The 18453-nt window shown below is 55.7% G+C and overlaps 1 protein-coding gene across 1 annotated transcript in view; it reads left to right on the top strand.

Moving 5' to 3' along the window:
- Positions 1-390: 390 nt before the first annotated feature.
- The window catches only part of SNX17 (sorting nexin 17), a 31592-nt gene continuing 13529 nt past the window's right edge, over positions 391-18453 (top strand). The window contains exon 1 of the mRNA XM_074947254.1: positions 391-571. Within this exon, the coding sequence (XP_074803355.1) occupies positions 509-571 (63 nt within the window). The 5' untranslated portion in view covers positions 391-508. The remainder of the gene's footprint in view (positions 572-18453) is intronic.

The raw sequence follows: 18453 nt of genomic DNA, 5'->3' as shown, positions 1-18453 counted from the left end.
AGGGGGGAGAGTCAGTGGGGGGCAGGGGGTGCATAGCAGGGGCTTGGGGGGGGAGGGTCAGTGGGCAGGGCGGGGGGGTGCATGTCAGGGACACGGGGGAGGGTCAGTGGGGGACGCGGGGGGGCGGGAGGTGGATGGCAGGGGCGTGGGGGGCGGGTCAAGGGGTGGCGGGGGGTGCATGGGAGGGGCGCGGGGGCGGGTCAGTGGGGTACGGGGGGGCGGGGTGTATTGCGGGGGGGGGAGGGGGCGCGGGGGGGCGCGGGACTCCGGGCGGAGGGAGGAGCCGGAGCCGCCCCGCGGTGGCAGGAGCCCGCCCAGGCAGGGCCGTACCAATCCCCGACTGGAGGGAGGTGCAAGCCGTGGCCCCGCCCCCGCGAGCCGGGCCTTTCGCGCACGCGGCGGGCGGCTCCCCCCTGCACGGGCCGCTTGGTACATCCCTCGGACCGTACCATCCGCCGCCCGCGTCCCCCGCTGGGTGCGCGGCCCGAGCTGGCGGCGGCGCGGGACGATGCACTTCTCCGTCCCCGAGACCGAGAGCCGCGGCGGGGAGGGCGGCGCCGCCGCCTACGTGGTGAGGGGGCCCGTCCGGCCGGGGGGGCTGGGGGGGTGTGTGTGTGTGTGTGTGTGTGTGTGTGTGTGTGTGTGTGTGTGTGTGTGTGTGATCCGGGGGGGGGCTGGGCTGGGGGTCCGGGTGGGTGTGGGGGGGTGTGATCCGGGGGGGGGGGCTGGGCTGGGGGTCCGGGTGTGTGTGGGGGGGTGTGATCCGGGGGGGGGCTGGGCTGGGGGTCCGGGTGGGTGTGTGTGGGGGGGTTGTGATCCGGGGGGGGGGCTGGGCTGGGGGTCCAGGTGGGTGTGGGGGGGTGTGATCCGGGGGGGGGGGCTGGGCTGGGGGTCTGGGGGTGTGTGTGTGTGTGATCCGGGGGGGGGCTGGGCTGGGGGTCCGGGTGGGTGTGTGTGGGGGGGTTGTGATCCGGGGGGGGGGGCTGGGCTGGGGGTCCGGGTGTGTGTGGGGGGGTTGTGATCCGGGGGGGGGGGGCTGGGCTGGGGGTCCGGGTGTGTGTGTGGGGGGTGTGATCCGGGGGGGGGGGGCTGGGCTGGGGGTCCGGGTGTGTGTGTGTGTGGGGTGTGATCCGGGGGGGGGGCTGGGCTGGGGGTCCGGGTGTGTGTGTGGGGGGTGTGATCCGGGGGGGGCTGTGCTGGGCTGGGGGTCCGGGTGTGTGTGTGGGGGGTGTGATCGGGGGGGGGCTGGGCTGGGGGTCTGGGTGTGTGTGGGGATGTGGGGGTGTGATCCGGGGGGGGGGGCTGTGCTAGGGGTCTGGGTGTGTGTGGGGGGGTTGTGATCTGGGGGGGGGCTGTGCTGGGGGTCCAGGTGTGTGTGTGGGTGTGTGATCCGGGGGGGGGGGGCTGGGCTGGGGGTCCGGGTATGTGTGTGGGTGTGTGATCGGGGGGGGGCTGGGCTGGGGGTCCGGGTGTGTGTGTGGGGTGTGTGATCCGGGGGGGGGGCTGGGCTGGGGGTCCGGGTGTGTGTGTGGTTGTGTGATCCGGGGGGGGGGCTGGGCTGGGGGTCTGGGTGTGTGTGTGTGTGGGGTGTGATCCGGGGGGGGGGGGCTGGGCTGGGGGTCTGGGTGTGTGTGTGTGTGGGGTGTGATCCGGGGGGGGGGGGCTGGGCTGGGGGTCTGGGTGTGTGTGTGTGGGGGGTGTGATCGGGGGGGGGGGCTGGGCTGGGGGTCTGGGTGTGTGTGTGTGGGGTGTGATCGGGGGGGGGCTGTGCTGGGGGTCTGTGTGTGTGTGTGTGTGGGGGGGGGTGATCCGGGGGGGGCTGTGCTGGGCTGGGGGTCCGGGTGTGTGTGGGGGGGGTGTGATCGGGGGGGGGGGCTGTGCTAGGGGTCTGGGTGTGTGTGTGTGTGGGGGTGTGATCCGGGGGGGGGGCTGTGCTGGGGGTCTGGGTGTGTGTGTGTGGGGGGGGGGTGTGATCCGGGGGGGGGGCTGTGCTGGGGGTCTGGGTGTGTGTGTGGGGGTTGTGATCTGGGGGGGGCTGTGCTGATGGTCCGCGTGTGTGTGTGTGTGGGGTATGATCCGGGGGGGGGGCTGGTCTGGGGGTGTGATCGGGGGGGGCTGTGCTGGGGGTCCCGGTCCGGGCGGGCGGGGTCTGTCCTGGGGCGTGGAGGCAGCTCCCGGGGGGCTGAGTGCTGGGGGGCTGCTGTCAGTCTGCGTGGGGCTGGCCCTGTGGCTGGGGGGCTGCTGTCAGTCTGCGTGGGGCTGGCCCTGTGGCTGGGGGGCTGCTGTCAGTCTGCGTGGGGCTGGCCCTGTGGCTGGGGGGCTGTTGCTCTGCCCCTCTGGCTGCCTGTTCAGTTCTAGCTTCCCAGGGTTGTGGTTTGGCCCTCGGTATCGACCCTGCCCTTCCGTTGCCCCCTGTCCGGCAAGCGGCTGCCCCCCAGCCCGGGAGGAGCCGGGTTGTGGGCTCCCGAAAGCCCTGCAGCAGGTGGGGTGTGAGGACCCGTTGTGCCAGCTGCCTGCCCCCCAGTGTCCCTTGCGTGTTCTGAGTTACAAGTCGTCCATACAACCCTTGGATGTGGGGGGGACAGAGCCACCATGAAACTCCTCCGGGGAGTCTGCGCCAGCGGACAGCCCTGCAAGCCCTCTGAATGCTTTTTAACGTAGCTCAATGTAAATGTACATGTCGGGGCGGCGAATGCGGCCGTACCTGCCGAGCAAGGGACTCTCTCCTGGGAAGCAGTGACTCTGGAAAGGATTTGGGGGGTGGGTTGGACGATCAGGTGAATGTGAGCTGCCGGTGCGATGATGTGACCAAAAGTGCCAATGTGATCCTTGGATGCATAAACAGGAATCTCAAGTAGGAGTCGAGGTTATTTTATCTCTGTTTCTGGCACTGGTGCAACCGCCGCTGGAATCCTGTGTCCAGTTCTGATGCCCACAATTCAAGAGGGATGTTGGTGATAAATTGGAGAGGGGTTCAGAGAAGAGCCACAATAATTAATAAAGGATTAGAGGATATTCCTTATAGTGACAGACTCCAGGAGCGCAATCTATTAACCTGACAAAGAGAAGGCGAAAGGGTGACTTGATCCCAGTCGAAGTACCTACATGGGGAACTAATAGTTAACAATGGGCTCTTCAGTCTGTCAGAGACAGGTACAACACGATCCGGTGGCTGGAAACTGGAGCTAGACAAATTCTGACTGGAAATAAGGTGGAAATTTGTAAGGGTGAGGGGAATTACCCGCTGGAACAATTCCCCAGTGGCCAGTTGGTTCTCCAGCACTGGCAATGCTTCAGTCCAGCTTGGACGCTGTTTAAAAAGAGCTGCTCCAAGAATTATTTGGGGGAGGTTCTCTGGCTTGTGCTATAGAGGAGGTCAGACTACAGTCATGGACACCTAGGACTGGAAGGGACCACAACAGGTCATCTGGCCCCATCCCCTGCACTGAGGCAGGAATAAGTATTGTCCAGACCAGTGATACTCAGACCTCAGTGGTTCAGGAGCCAAATTAGCAATCAACATTCCCCAAAAGAGCCACAGGAGTGTGAATTCATCATTTCATTTACTATAGTCTTATTTAAACAGTATGACGGGGAAATAGTGTGTGTGTGTGTGTGTATATATCTAATGTTATGGTCTCACATCAAAATGACTGACCAGATATTATCATTTTATCAGCTACAATTGGATAGTAAAGCATCCTGGTTGGTTAATGACTTAGATAGGTTAATAATTAAATCACACAGTGTTACCAGCTTTGCCCGTGGGGGTACGCTCATTTATTAGGTTTCAGAGTAGCAGCCGTGTTAGTCTGTATCTGCAAAAAGAAAAGGAGGACTTGGGGCACCTTAGAGACTGACTAAGGTGCCCCAAGTCCTCCTTTCCATTTATTAGGGTTACTCTTCTGTGTGAATGGTTTTTTTTTTTCCCTGTAATTCTGTCAATGTACTGCTTGTGTCACTTGTGTTCTCACATGGAGCTCTACTTCTCCCTGCTGCAAGTTCCCTCCCAGTGGAGCTATCCTGCAGGACCGAGGTTCCCCAGGGCTGGGTTCCTCCAGCCCCAGAATCAGACGAACACACCCACACACGTTAACAGAGTGCATCTGAGAGGACCGGGTCAATCAGCACTCCCAAGCTGACCCCTTAGATGTCCCTGGGCTCAGCAGGCCAGGTCGAGCAGCACTTCCAAACTGCCACCCTCAAATGTCCCAGATTCAGCACGTCCCTGTCCCCACTTCCACGTTACAATTGTTCTGGTCGTAACCCACTGGATGAGCAAACCCCACAGGATTTTTGGGCACTCCAGGGATCTTAGCTTAGGTATGAGGAACGTTGCTGCAGAGCGAATGGGGGAAGCCAAAAAATACCCACCGGGGGCATGTGGGGGATAGAGAGAAGCCACCAGCTTAACCGTGAAAGTTATTTATTACCAGGTAATAACCATACAAGGGGAGCCAAACAAACAAAACAGGGATAATATTAAATCTCATTTAAATTTGATTATAAAAGTTAGGTTTAGAAAACTAGAACTGATCCCACCAGTCAGGGTCAGAAGACTAGACTGAGAAAGAGCGAGAGCTGGGTTCTCACCACTCCGTGAAGCTGGAATCGATCGAGGGTCCCAGGTGGTGGTGGTGGTAGCTGAGGGTCCGGAGTGCTGGCAGAGCCCCCAGCACGATCCGTCAGGAGAAGATGAAGTCCCAATGGAACTGATGCAGATGTTGGATCCAGGCATCAGAACGCTTACTTGAGCATGGGTAGGGGTTTGTGTAGGGAAAGAGCAGTGGTTCAAGGGAGAACACTAGATTTGTTTATGCATAAACTGGTAGCTCAAGGGAGAATACCAAAGTTGTTTTGTTCAGGCTAGACGATAGGAACTGATCATTCCTGGCTATGGATGGTGATCCTTCCAGGGAGCTCACAATGCAATTAGGCAGCTTCAGTATTTTGGATACCAGTACAGGATTTATTACTAGAATTGGTCTGATAACTACTGAGCTGAGTGTGTGCAGGGGTGGATTCATTAACATCTGGAGCAGAGATCCCCCCCATCATGCAGTGCTTCCCTGCTTTTCTGGTCCCAGCTGCCAACTAGACATGGAGCCATTGATCACTACCTGTTGAGCCCAACTGTCTAGCCAGCTTTCTATACACCTTTATTACCCTCCTCTTTATAACAACCTTTTATGTATTTGAAAACTATTATCATGTCTCCTCTCAGTCTTCTCTTCTCCAGACTGAATAAACTCAGTTTTTTCAATCTGCCCTCACAGGTCATGTTTTCCAAACCTTAATTGTTTTTGTTGCTCTTCTCTGGACTTTCTCCAATTTGTCCGCATCCTTCCTGAAATTAGGGGGGAGGGATAGCTCAGTGGTTTGAACATTGGCCTGCTAAATGCAGGGTTGTGAGTTCAGTCCTTGAGGGGGCCATTTAGGGATCTGGGGTAAAAATTGGGGAATTGGTCCTGCTTTGAGCAGGGGGTTGGACTAGATGACCTCCTGAGGTCCCTTCCAACCCTGAAATTCTATGAAATGTGGTACCCAGACCTGGACACCATACTCTAGCTGAGGCCTTAGCTGATCACAATGGTCCCTTCTGGCCTTGGAGTCTAAGAATCTCTGAATTCCCCCCAGCTAGGGCTGCAGTGAGCAAGGGACAAGGTGAGGAGAGAGGTACTGTCCCACTCTGACCCTTCCCAAGCCAGGGTGCAGCAGGACTGTTGGAAGTGGACCCCTATCCCTCTCTGTGATGTGCTGGTAGTGGGCCTTCTGCATGTGGCCAGTGGTGCTAAGGGCCAGTGCATGTTACTCTCCTGGGGGTAACTCTCCCTGTGGGATTGAACTGCACATACCCCAGGGCCCCTGCTTTGGCTCACCCTCCCTCCTTGATCCGCTCTGTCTGTGTCGCAGGGTGCGACAGTGGGGTTGTGGGTAAGGTTTGGCAGGTGGGTAAGGTTTGGCAGGCAAAATCCCCTGCCTCTTTATAGGGTGAGAGAGAAACTCAGGCCCAGCTCCCCAGCCTGCACTAGCCCTGCTGCTTTAGTGATCTCATCGCTTGTCTCACACGCTGTGTTCCCGTGGCTCTTCCTTGCTGTAGCCCCAGACTCCAGCCTGGCCTTTCTTGCCTCTTGGTCCCTCTGGCTGGGCCTTCAGGGCTTTGATGCCTTATTTTCCCTTGCTCAAAACAAGCCAATGATGCTGTTGTCCTGGGCTCCTGGCGGGCTGGGAAACTCTTCCCGCCTTCTCTTCCGTGTCTCTTGGCTCCTCGTGGGCTGCGCTGCTGGCTGAAGCATGCACTGGAGTCTTCGTCCTGCATTGCTGCGGGGCGCTAAGGGCTTCTGGGGGAAGAAGACAATTGGCTGCTTCTCCTACCTCTGTAGATTGGCCTTTCCCCAGAGCTGCTGACACCCACTAGGACACAGAAGTTTGTGCACCTCGGCCTCTCCTGTTTACCCCTGTGGCATGTAACCGTCTGGTTTCCTGTTTGGTCATTGTGGTCAGTATGTGGGTGCTGGTGGCTTGTGATATACTGGAGGTCAGACCAGGTGATCTGTGGTCCCTTCAGGCCTTAAACTTCATGGCCCTGTCCTAGAGGGTCTTTCTGGATGTGCCCTGTGAGCCTCAGTCTCTGCTGTTCGTGCATCCAGCAAGCTGGGAGCACTTGGAGCTTGCAGCCCATCTAAATGGGGGAAGCATTCGCTGGACAGCCCTGGAGCCTGAGGCCTCTGTAACTCCCGAGCTGTGGCAGTGCTGGGTGCAAAGTGTTGCTTCCACATTGCTCTGGCCACTGTGCTAACTGTGACATGGGCACCTGGCCTTGAGAGCTGGGCTGAGTCCATCCTTGTCTTCTTGGGGGCTCCCACAGAAATATGTGTGGGCTAGGAGCACCCGGTGCTGCGTCTGACTCCATCTTCCCTGGAAACTATTAAAACCACATCCGCGAATCGGTCCCCATTTGCAGGGCTCCCACAGGCACTCCCCCTACCAACTCTGGGGAACAGATTGAATAGATTCATAGGCCAAGATTGAAAAACTCAAATGAGGAGCTGCAGGGTCCCGGAGCTGGGTTCTTTGGTCTGGGCTTAGGAGCCCGGCTTCCCTTATTCCCTTGAAAATTTTGGCCAGGGCCCTTCTGATATCTAGTCTGACCTGCATGGCCCAGTAGTGTGGGATTGAACAGGAGCCGATGGTTTCTCCAGTCTCAGATCCCACGTGACAGAGAACCCTCCATTCAGTGGTCATTTACCTGAACTGTAAATGCGTGCACCTTATTCCCACCTGAATTTTTCTAGCTTTAGCTTCCAATCATTGGAGCACGTTCTGGCTTTGTCTGCTCGATTAAAGAGCTGTCTGCTTTCAGAACCGTTCTCCGCACTGAGCTGCTTATGAACTGTCATCAGGTCACCCCTTAACCTTCTTGTTGCCAAGAAGGCCAATGGCATTTTGGGATGTATAAGTAGGGGCATAGCCAGCAGATCGAGGGATGTGATCGTTCCCCTCTATTCGACACTGGTGAGGCCTCATCTGGAGTACTGTGTCCAGTTTTGGGCCCCACACTACAAGAAGGATGTGGATAAATTGGAGAGAGTCCAGCGAAGGGCAACAAAAATGATTAGGGGTCTAGAGCACATGACTTATGAGGAGAGGCTGAGGGAGCTGGGATTGTTTAGTCTGCAGAAGAGAAGAATGAGGGGGGATTTGATAGCTGCTTTCAACTACCTGAAAGGGGGTTCCAAAGAGGATGGCTCTAGACTGTTCTCAATGGTAGCAGATGACAGAACGAGGAGTAATGGTCTCAAGTTGCAATGGGGGAGGTTTAGATTGGATATTAGGAAAAACTTTTTCACTAAGAGGGTGGTGAAACACTGGAATGCGTTACCTAGGGAGGTGGTAGAATCTCCTTCCTTAGAGGTTTTTAAGGTCAGGCTTGACAAAGCCCTGGCTGGGATGATTTAACTGGGAATTGGTCCTGCTTCAAGCAGGGGGTTGGACTAGATGACCTTCTGGGGTCCCTTCCAACCCTGATATTCTATGATTCTATGATTCTCTTTTCTAAGCTAAGGAGATCGAGCTCCTTCTATTTCTCACTGTAAGGCGGGTTTCCAGCCCTTGAGTCATTCTTGTTCTCTGCTCTGAACCCTCTTCAGTTTTTGAGCATCCTGTACGAAGCATGTGAAGCCCAGAGCTGAGTACAGTGCTGCAATAATGGTCTTACCAGTGCAGTATCCGGTAATACCAGCTCCTGGGAATTCTCCCCTGCTTGTGTTTCACTGCACGGCAGAAAGGTCCAAGTGCTATGTGAACAAAGTTCCTCAGACCCCCCAAACAGGCTGAGCTGTGAACAACAGTGTTTTCCCCCAGAGAGCCAGGCCCTTCAGCTGCATCCTTACTGCTCGCTGCTTTCACTGGCTTGCATAATCTGTGAGGGTCAGGGTTGGGATCTGCCATGTCCTGTTGAGAATAGTGCCAAGTTTCTCTCTGGCCCTTCAGGGCTTTCTCCGGAGAGGGACGAGGATGATCACTTAGCCATGGGAAAGCCGATCTGCTGTTATCCCGGGGAGACTGCGAGGAATCCTGCGATGGGAAGGATTGGCTTGGCTGTTCTCACACTATTCCCTTTGGTCGGGGACAGCGCTGGCATAATGATGGCCAGTTGTGTCACTTGCACACCCTTCCCCAGGCCAGGGAAGGCTGGCTTACAGTAACAGCGGCAAGGTGGCAGGGCTAGTGGGGTTGGTGGCGTGTCCGCGAGACCCCAATAAATGACAGGGATTTCTAACCCAGAGTTGGGGGGCTTCCCGCTTGTAGGAGGCCCTCTCAGAAAGACTACCATCTTGGATTGAGCCCCCATCTGTGTCTCCCTTACCTGCGCACTCTCCCAGTGGGTGAGGCAGAAGGGGCCGTGCTCACCAGGAGTGGCCTTCCAGGCTGCTGGCGCCCATCACCAGGCTGCGTGCTCTCTCACTAAGGGTCAGTGAGTGGCAGTGAGGTGACGTTGGGCAGCTGACAGCATGCGTGTTGCGGGGAGAGCCTGGGGTGTTCGGCTGCTGCTTCTGGAGGGAGGGAGTCCTGAGGTGACACTCGGAAATGGGCACTGGATGCTGCAGGATATTGGGTGAGTGTTTCAGATGCGCCGCACATCTGTGCGGTTACCTCTGCTGTGTGTGGATGGAGACATGCGTTCTCTTCACGCTGCCAGGGCAGTATCCGGGCCTGCTGCATTGTGTGCTCTGTGGCGCAGGCCAAGAGCGATCCTGTGTAGGAGCTTCTTCACATAGAAAGTTAGGGTTGGAAGGGACCTCAGGAGGTCATCTAGTCCAACCCCCTGCTTGAAGCAGGACCAATCCCCAATTTTTGCCCCAGATCCCTAAATGGCCCCCTCAAGGATTGAACTCGCAACCCTGGGTTTAGCAGGCCAATGCTCAAACCACTGAGCTATCCCTCTTCTCTGGGGTCTCCGACCAGCAGGGAGTGCGGCTGTGGCTGTCCCCTGCCCAAGAGGGGCTCGGAGACTGCAGTGGCCAGGCTTCAAGCCCGTCAGGAGCAAGCCCCATGGCTGGGATTCTGGGGAGTGAGGGGCCTCGGCTCCTCAAGCCCCTCAGGAAGGGAGGAGGCAGCCATTGGCATGTTTTAAGCCCAGCGGCTCTGCACATGGCTTAGGCCTCCGAGTGTGCAGAGCCATGGGGCGCAGGCCCACGGTGTTCCTGGCCTGGGGGCAGTGAGGGACCGTGCTGGGGACTCTGCTGAGGCCTCGGCTAGGTTTAGTTCTTTTTTGGTTGGAATCCACGGGGTTGCTCCCTGTTCTGGGAGGGGCTGAGTCCCTCCTCTGCAAACCTCTTCCCCCTCCCCGCCGCCGGATAGCTGCATTGTCTCAGCCCTGTCTGTGTCCAGGGCGGGCAGTGCTCCAAAGGGCCCTTAGAAAGAGCTCAGGGAGGGCACCAGAACTGCCCCAGCTGTAGCTCCTAGCCTGGCCCATAGGGGCAAAGCCGCTGGCCTGCTCTGGGGATAGGGTCCCGCGCTGAGTCTCTCCCCTGACCCTTTCCCCAGGCTCCCTGCACTCTTCTCTGGCTGCCACTCTGCAGGAGCTGACTTAAAGATGCAGCTGCTGTGTGTTGTGAGGAGCCGTGCGGGACAGTCCAGCCCTGCCTGGCCTCCACGGTGGGTGCTGGTGCCCAGTGTGGGCAGGGCACCCTCTACCCCTACATGCCTGGCCCCAGTGGCTTGCTGCCTGGAGGGAGGGATTTGTGCTGCCTGTCTGAGGGGGCTGGAGCACACAGCCTGGCTCAGGACCTGGCAGCCAGCCCCCAGCTTCCTGTTTTGTTGAGCTGGAGTGTGAACGCCCTCCCTGCTTGGCTGCTCATTGGAGGAGCAGGGCCTGGAGCAGGGGAGCAGACTGTCTGAGGCAATGGATTTGGCAGCTTCTTGGGCGTCTGGTGCCCCTGGCTGAGTTTTCACGCTGTGCCCTGGTGCGTGCTCGCTTCCCGCTGGTGGCTGAGGGGCTGGCTCTAGACACAGAGCCATCTCTGACCGCAGGCTGCCACTTGGCAAAGGCCCCCTGGGCTGTGCTGTGGGGGGAGTGTTGGGAGCTCCGGGAGTGAAATCCACTCGTACTCTGCTGCTTTGGCAGCTTTCTTGCCTTTCCCGCTGTTTGTGAGGCTGGAGGGCGGTGATAGTCCCCATCCCCCATGAGGCTCGGCCTCCAGCTGCGCAGGATTGAACAGGGTCCCCAGCTCAGTCGGGGTCGCTCAGTGGCTGCTCACGGCAGAGCTCTGCAGCCTGACCCCAAGGTGACTGAACGTGACGACGAGTGTTGGGTTTGGGGCAGGGGTGTCGCCTCCTCCTACCGGTGGGGTCGGCGTGGCCGGGGCTGCGTGCCCTGCCCCTGCCAGCCATTGCCACCTGGCTGTGTTGCACTGCCCCGGCTGTGTAGGGAGTGTGCCGGGATGGAGCTCGGTGCATCGCAGGAGCTCCGGGGGGCAGAGGGGTGAGTGTGTGTGTCGTCGTGGCCAGTCCCTGCTAGCACAGGCAGCCCCCTCACGTCATCCTGCTCACAAACTTGCCAAGAGCCATTTTCAAACCAGTGGAGCAGGAGAGCTAACTGGGTCCCAGAGCCTCACTCCTCAGCGCTAGCCTGTGTCCTCGCAGCTGATTTATCTCTGTTTGTTCTTGGGCCAGCATTGACCTTTAGCTTCAGCAGCTCTTCTCCCTCCCTGGTGTGTACTGCCCTGCTGCATGTGGAGAGAGCAATCCCATCCCTGCTCAGCCTGCCTTTGGCGAGGCCAGTCTCCTCTCGGCACAGAGGCCCTCCGTTCCCCCGATTATCCTAGGAGCTCTTCTTTGCACCTGGTCCTGTTTGAGCAGCGCGGAGCTCTCACCAGACTTCATGTTGCAAGGCACCAGCTGTACAAGCAGCAGTGTGCTCTGAAACGGGGGCTCCCTGAGGGCTGCTCGGGGAGAGGGGCAGGGAGCCCTGGGCACCTCCAGAGCTGTTGGCAGTTTTGTGGGCTGTGCCGGGGGCTGGAGTCAGGGAGCTGGGGGGGAGGATGCTGAATGCCAGCCCTGCTGTTTCCTGTGGCTTGCGCCGGTGGGCACTGGGCTGAGAGGGAGTAGTGCTTATGAGTGTGGTAGGCCAGCTGCAGCTGTGAGCCCACTGTGGCTGTTCACCGGAAAGCTCTGTCCACGTGCAGGAGGAAGGCACTTTCTTACCACGGGTTTGCTAGCCCAAGGTGAACTCCCAGTGAAGATGGGGCAGCCTGCGGTTTTCACATGTGTTCACAGGGGAGCGCTGGCCATGGTAAAACACTCTGGGCCTCCCCTACCTGGGGACAGAGGCTTCCTCTCTCCAACTGCATTGGGGCCATTGTTTGTTGCCCGGTGTTGTGGTTACCTGCCAGGACTTGATCTGGGGCTGGGTTCCATAGGAGAGCAGCGCCGTTCTCTCCAGAATCTCACCTGCTTGTGCCTTGGGCAGAGCACGAAAGTGGATCAGCCCGCTCCCTGGAGGTCGGTGGGTGGGTGGGCAGGAGCTGTCAGTGGCACACAAATGCTCCGGGCCCCTTGTGCCACACCGCCCTGGCCTCCTGTGCTCCCCATCTTGTTAGACCGGAAATTAAAAGGAGCAGTGGCAAGGTGCAGGGCTCCCGAGTCCCCACTAGACCCCGATTCCAGTTGGTTATTATGTCCTGCCCCTGTTTGTACCACACCAGGAGTTCTCCAAACAAACAAGGGTCCCATTACTCTGCCCCTCCCTTGAGAGAGAGAGGGGAATCCAAGTAAAGGCAGTGGTGATCTCTCTTTGGCAGTTTTTTGGGTTTGCCCTTATGGGGCTTAGCTTCTCAGCTGGTAGTGTTTTTAATTGGGGTCTACCTTCAGTCCCTCCTCTTGGGGGCATCCTACCTTTTAGCTAGTCCATTCACTTCAGGGGTGATGAGGCCTGCAACTGTGTCCCTGTTGGCTGATCTGTCTCTGTGGTCAGCAGTCTCTGATGTACGGCTGTCTTCTTCCTGTTCACGCTTTTCCCTTGTTAAGCTCCCCCCACCTCTTGGCCCGGTTAGCGCTGATTGAGCCCAGGGAGCCTGCTAGCCTCCTCTACCTGAGTGAGGGTGCGCCCCTGCACACGAGGGTTACATGCCTGCAAGCTGCTTAAAAGGCCATAGTACTGGCTCAGCATAATGGGTGCCCCAAAGGAGAAAAGACAATGAGAGGACCAGAAGAATACTACTCGGCTGTTCAGCCATGGTGGCAGAGGCCATTAGAGGCGAAAATGCATCCTTTCAACTCTAGAAGTCAGATTCTAGTGAAGCAAACAGGAAGGAAAGCAAACTCTGGCAGGTTAAGTATAAAAGTGTAATAAGGCAGGCCAAGAAAGAATTGAGAAGCAACATGCCAAAGATGAAAAGGGATGCAAAAACTCCCAGTGAGGATTTTTTAAAGTACATCAGAAGTAGGAAGCCTGCCAAACAGGCAGTGTCAATAGAATGTTTTAGTACAAATTGATAAGTTAAATAGTAATCAGTCACCAGGAGCAGATGGCATCACCCAAGGATTCTGAAGGAACTCAGATGTGAAATTGCAGAGCTCCTAGCTGTGGGATGCAATCTGTCACTTGAATCCGCTGCTGGACCATGTGTCTGGAGCGTAGCTAATGTGACACTGATGTTCTGAAAAGGGCTCCAGAGGTGATCCTGGCACTTCCAGGCTGGTGAGCCTACCGGTCATGTTGGTTGAAACTGTAGTTAATTTTTTTTTTTTTTTTTTTTTTTATCAGACACCGAGGTGAACATGATTTGTTGGGGAAGAGTCAGCAGGGCTTTTGTAAAGGGAAATCCTGCCTCATCCGTCTGTCAGAATTCTCTGAGTGGGTGAACAAGCATGCAGAGAAGGGTTTTCCAGTGGCTAGAGTGTACATGGATTTTCAGAAAGCCTTTGATGTGATCTCTCACCAAAGACTCTTTAGCCTCTTACTCCACCTTTTCATATTCTCTGTATGTGTATATATAGATATCTTCTTATTATATGTTCCATTCTATGCATCCGATGAAGTGGCCTGTAGCCTACGAAAGCTTATGCTCTAATAAATTGGTTAGTCTCTAAGGTGCCACAAGTCCTCCTGTTCTTTTTGTGGATACAGACTAACACGGCTGCTACTCTGAAACCTTAAGTAAACTGAGCAGTCATGGGATATCAGGGGACGTCCTCTTATGGATCAGTAACTGGTTAAAAGATAGGGAACAAAGAGTATGAATAAATGGTCAGTTTTCACAATGGAGAGCAGTGAGCAATGCAGTCCCCTATGTATCTGTACTGGGATCAGTGCTGTTCAACATATTCATTAATGATCTGGATAAAAGAGTGAACAGTGAAGTGGCTGAGTTTGCAGACGATAAGAGATCTTGGAGTCAACGTGGATAGTTCTCTGAAAACTTCAGCCCAGCGTGCAGCAGCGGTATAAAAGGCCAACAATGTTAGGAAGCCATAGAAAATATCCTAATGCCACTATATACACGTGTGGTACTCCCACACCTTGAATACCGTGTCCAGTTCTGGTTGCCCCATCTACAGTATAGTAGAACTGGAAAAGGTTCGGAGAAGGGCAACAGAGATGATCCATACGTGGAGAGAGCTGTTCAGCTTAGAAAAGAGAAGACAAAGGGGGGATAATAGAGGTCTAGAAAATCATTTCTCTGTTCACTGTCTCCACACCAGGCATGTTATTTATCCTTTCCCACAATACAAAGCCAGGGGTCACCTGATGAAATTAATAGAGAGCAAGTCTATGACATACAAACAAGAGGAAGTATTACTTCATGTAACACACAATTAACCTGTGGAACTCGTTGCTATGGGTTCTTATGATGGCCAAAAGTATAAGTGGGTTCCAAAGAGAACTAGATAAGTTCATGGAGGCTAGGCTATTGGCTACTGGCCAAGATAGTCAGGGACACAGCCCTGTGCTCAGGGTGACCCTAAATCTCTGCATGCCAGAATCTGGGAGGAGAAGACATGTGGCTCTCTCAAAAATCACACTGTTTTGTATGCTCCCTCTGAAGCTCTGGTACAGGCCGCCGGTGGAGGCAGGCCGCTGGTCTGGATGGACCAGGATCTGACCCTGTTTGGCAGCTCTTATGTTCTTAAGCCGAGAGCGGAGGGGCATCCCACGGTTTCCACCCTGATAGGCCTGCAGATGCCTGACTACTGCACTGGGCTGGCCAAAGCGTGATTGCCATGCTGTCTGGAGTGACTCCTAGCTGTGAGTGCCGACCTCAGGGCAGCCTGTCAGAAACAGGGCAGGTACCCCAAGTGGATGGTGTGTTGTGTAATTAGATTTCAGCAACAGACAGTCCCCTCCAGCCTATCTTAGGGCTTATCTACACTACGCAGCTTTTAGCGACAAGGCTGTGTCGACACAGCCTTGTCGCTAAAAGTCAGCGTGTGTAAATGCTGTGTCGGTATTTTGTTGGCACTTTTGCCAAATAAATACTTCCAGCCCCGCAAGCGGTGTTAGCTTTGTCGGCAGGAGAGCGCTCCTGCCGACAAAGCCATGTTCACACTGCCACTTGCGTCGGCAAAACTTTTGTCTTTTGTGGGGGGGGGCTTTTTTAAGTACCTGTGAAAGACAAAAGTTTTGTCGACAACGTCGCAGTGTAGACAAGACCTAAGAGTCTCCAGCCTATCTTCCACCGACACAAACAGAACTTTGTGATAATGGGCACTGAAACCAAGAATCAAACCACATCAGGTCTGGAACTTACACCAAAGGCAATGCTGGCAGCCAATTCTATAGTAATCTTACTAAAGGTTTATTAGCTAAGAGGAAACAAATGAGAGTTACTGAGAGGTTAAAGCAGGTACAATAACTGCACAGGTGAGTCAGTCTGTAACACCGAATGGTGGCAGTGATGTAATAAATGTCCAGTTTCCCAAAAGTATTTCAGGAGCTGGGTATCTCCGCTTTGCATCTGGTGCACTTCCCTGTAAGAATTCAAATAGTCCAGAGATGAGGGATCTTCCTTTGCATTCCTTCTTGTATCATCTTCTGGCAGAAGACAAGCTGACCATTTCTCTACCATGGGGAGCTTTTCCTTTGATTAGGATGAGCAAGGAGCAATGCACTTGGAGTCTCTGACCGCCGCTTGTCACACACCGTAGCCATTTGCTTTGGAATTAGCACCTTTTCTGAGAGTCCTTCCTTAGCATTCCCCAAGGCGTCTTTGATGGCTGGTGAGTTGTTCAGTTCCGAGGGCATTTACAGTGTCAATGGTTGTGTCCCGAAGTCCCAGGTTGTTATTACATTAGGACAGACACAGATAAGTAAAAACAACGCGTGTAACATCCCCTTAGTTTTATGAAGTTTAAACACCCAATACGCTTACCCAGTTATCACTTGGATCTATCCTAATACACCAGTAAATTGACCTGAATACGCTGCTGCATGAGCTGGTATGCCAGCATCACACTTATCACAAAGGGGAGGTCACAAAAATTGAGCCAGGTTTCAGAGGGGGAGCCGTGTTCGTCTGTATCAGCAAAAACAATGAGGCGTCCTTGTGGCACCTTGGAGACTAACAAACTTATTTGGGCATCAGCTTTCGAAGGCTAAAACCCACTTCATCAGATGCATGGAGTGGAAAATACAGTAGTAGGTTTAAATACACAGCACATGAAAAGATGGGAGTTGCCTTGCCAAGTGGCGGGTCAGGCTAACGAGCCAATTTAATTAACAGCAGGACACCATGGGAGGAAAAATCACTTTTGTAGTGATAATGAGAGTGGCCCATTTCAAACAGTTGACAAGAAGGTGTGAGTAACAGTAGGGGGAAATTAGTATGGGGGAAATTAGTTTGTGTAGTGACACATCCACTCAATCTTTATTCAGGCCTAATTTGATGCTGTCCAGTTTGAAAATTAATTCCAGTTCAGCAGTCTCTCGTTGGAGTCTGTTTTTGAAGTTTTTTTGTTGAAGAATTGCCATGTTTAGGTCTGTAATCAAGTGACCAAAGAGATTGAAGTGTTCTCCGGGTGGTTTTTGAATGTTATAATTCCTGATGTCCAATTTGTGTCCATTTATTCTTTTACGTAGAGACTGTCCAGTTTGGCCAATGTACATGGCACAGGGGCATTGCTGGCACACGATGGCATCTATCACATTGGTAGATGTGCAGGTGAACGAGCCCCTGATAGTGTGGCTGATGTGATTAGGCCCTGTGATGGTGTCCCTTGAATAGATATGTGGGCACAGTTGGCAACGGGCTTTGTTGCAGAGTGTGGTTCCTGGGTTAGTGGTTCTGTTGTGTGGTGTGTGGTTGCTGGTGAGTATTTGCTTCAGGTTGGGGGGCTGTCTGTAAGCAAGGACTGGCCTGTCTCCCAAGGTCTGTGAGAGTGAGGGATCCCCCACCTTGAAGCAAATTGAATTCCAGAGCCTAAGGACTCTGCCGTCAGCCTTAGTGAACTGGCGTGATGTAGCCTGCCAGCTGCTCACGGACCCTTCCACGCAGCCACAGCTCCCAGCAGCCTGCTGAGATTCACCAGGTCAGCTCCATGGCATGGCCTGGGTGGCAGCAGAAAGCCCACAGCCTCTGGTCCTTTGACTCCGCAGGGAGTGCCAAGGACCGTTTGAGGCATCAGCCCTTGTCTCTGAGTCCTCTGTGGGGTTGCCCTCACTCTCACACCCCTCCCCTCGGGGGGCAGAGGCTGTCCTTGGCCTGTTTGCTACCAGGCTGCAGCATGGCTTTGCTCCCTCATGCCAGTGAGCACAGCTGCTGCTTGCCCTTGCTCTGGGGGCAGAAGGGGGCCCTCTCTCGTCCCCAGGCACCATGTGTCTGTGCTGGTGCACCTCCCGGCTGAGGAGCTGCCCAGGGGTCCCTGTGCCACTGCAGAGGGGCTGTGTGGGGAGGGCAAGGAGGTGCCTGGTGTGAGGGTGCCTTTCCCCCTGGGGCTGGCAGTGAGCCCTTGGTGCAGGGCTCTACGCAGCCAGGCTGTGAGCCCTGCTGGGGAATTGCCTCCCGTCCTGCAAAGCTTCTGCCTTACTGGCAGGGCTCCCCATGGATTTGGTGGCTGGGGCTGGGGCTAGGGCTAGAGGGAAGGAGGCCTTAAGGTCACACTGCCCAGCACTACTGTAGCTGATCCCAGCCTACGCTGTTCACTGTCCCTCCTCCCCGTTCTTGTCCCCTGGGCCCTGTGTTAGTGCTGGAACTGCATTGGGCTGGGCTGTGATCCAAGCCAGCCCCTGGAGCGTGGCCTCCCTGCGGATCCCCCAGCTCCTCATTGGTATTCCAGGCAGGGCCGTATCTGCGTCAGCTGCATGGTGCGGCTCCTCCCTGCCTCTGAGGCATTGGCCTCTGCGCTGGGACCCCGGGGAGGGCGAGTCGCCCCGCAGCAGACTTGGCAGGTCCCAGTGTCTGGGGGGTGTAGCAGAGACCAAGCGGGCCTGACCATGAAGTGAGCGGTCCCTCTCCCCACCCTCCTTGGTCCCCCACAGTCCCTGCTATCCCAGCCAAGGTGCTCTCCCTCCAGCTCTGCCGGGGACGGGGAGGGCAGCCTCACTGTACACTTCTGGCCTGTGGTAGGCCACGTGCACTGCCCCGGCTAGCTTGGGAAAGGGGTTTGGAGCTCCAGGGCCCGCTGTTGGGCTGTGGTGCCCCAGAGTTCAGGCGAGGACCCCTCGAGCTGTTCCAGACCTGGAGGCGGTGGTGCTGCTGTTGTCTCCCCGTCATTTGGGGTTCCGGGCCAGGGGAGGGAGCGGAGCCTGGCATGTGCTTGCAGGCTGGGGCTGCAGCCTGGGGTGGTGCAGGCCAGGGTGGGAACCTCCTGCCGATTGAACATGCCCCAAGTGGCTCGGCAGCAGTTCTGCAGAAAAGGACCTAGGGGTTACAGTGGACGAGAAGCTGGATATGAGTCAGCAGTGTGCCCTTGTTGCCAAGAAGGCCAATGGCATTTTGGGATGTATAAGTA

The sequence above is a fragment of the Natator depressus genome, chromosome 3, assembly GCF_965152275.1.
Source record: "Natator depressus isolate rNatDep1 chromosome 3, rNatDep2.hap1, whole genome shotgun sequence".
Classification (NCBI taxonomy): Eukaryota; Metazoa; Chordata; order Testudines; family Cheloniidae; genus Natator; species Natator depressus.
The sequence above is the reverse complement of the archived record's forward strand: the minus strand, read 5'-3'. Positions and strand labels throughout refer to the sequence as shown.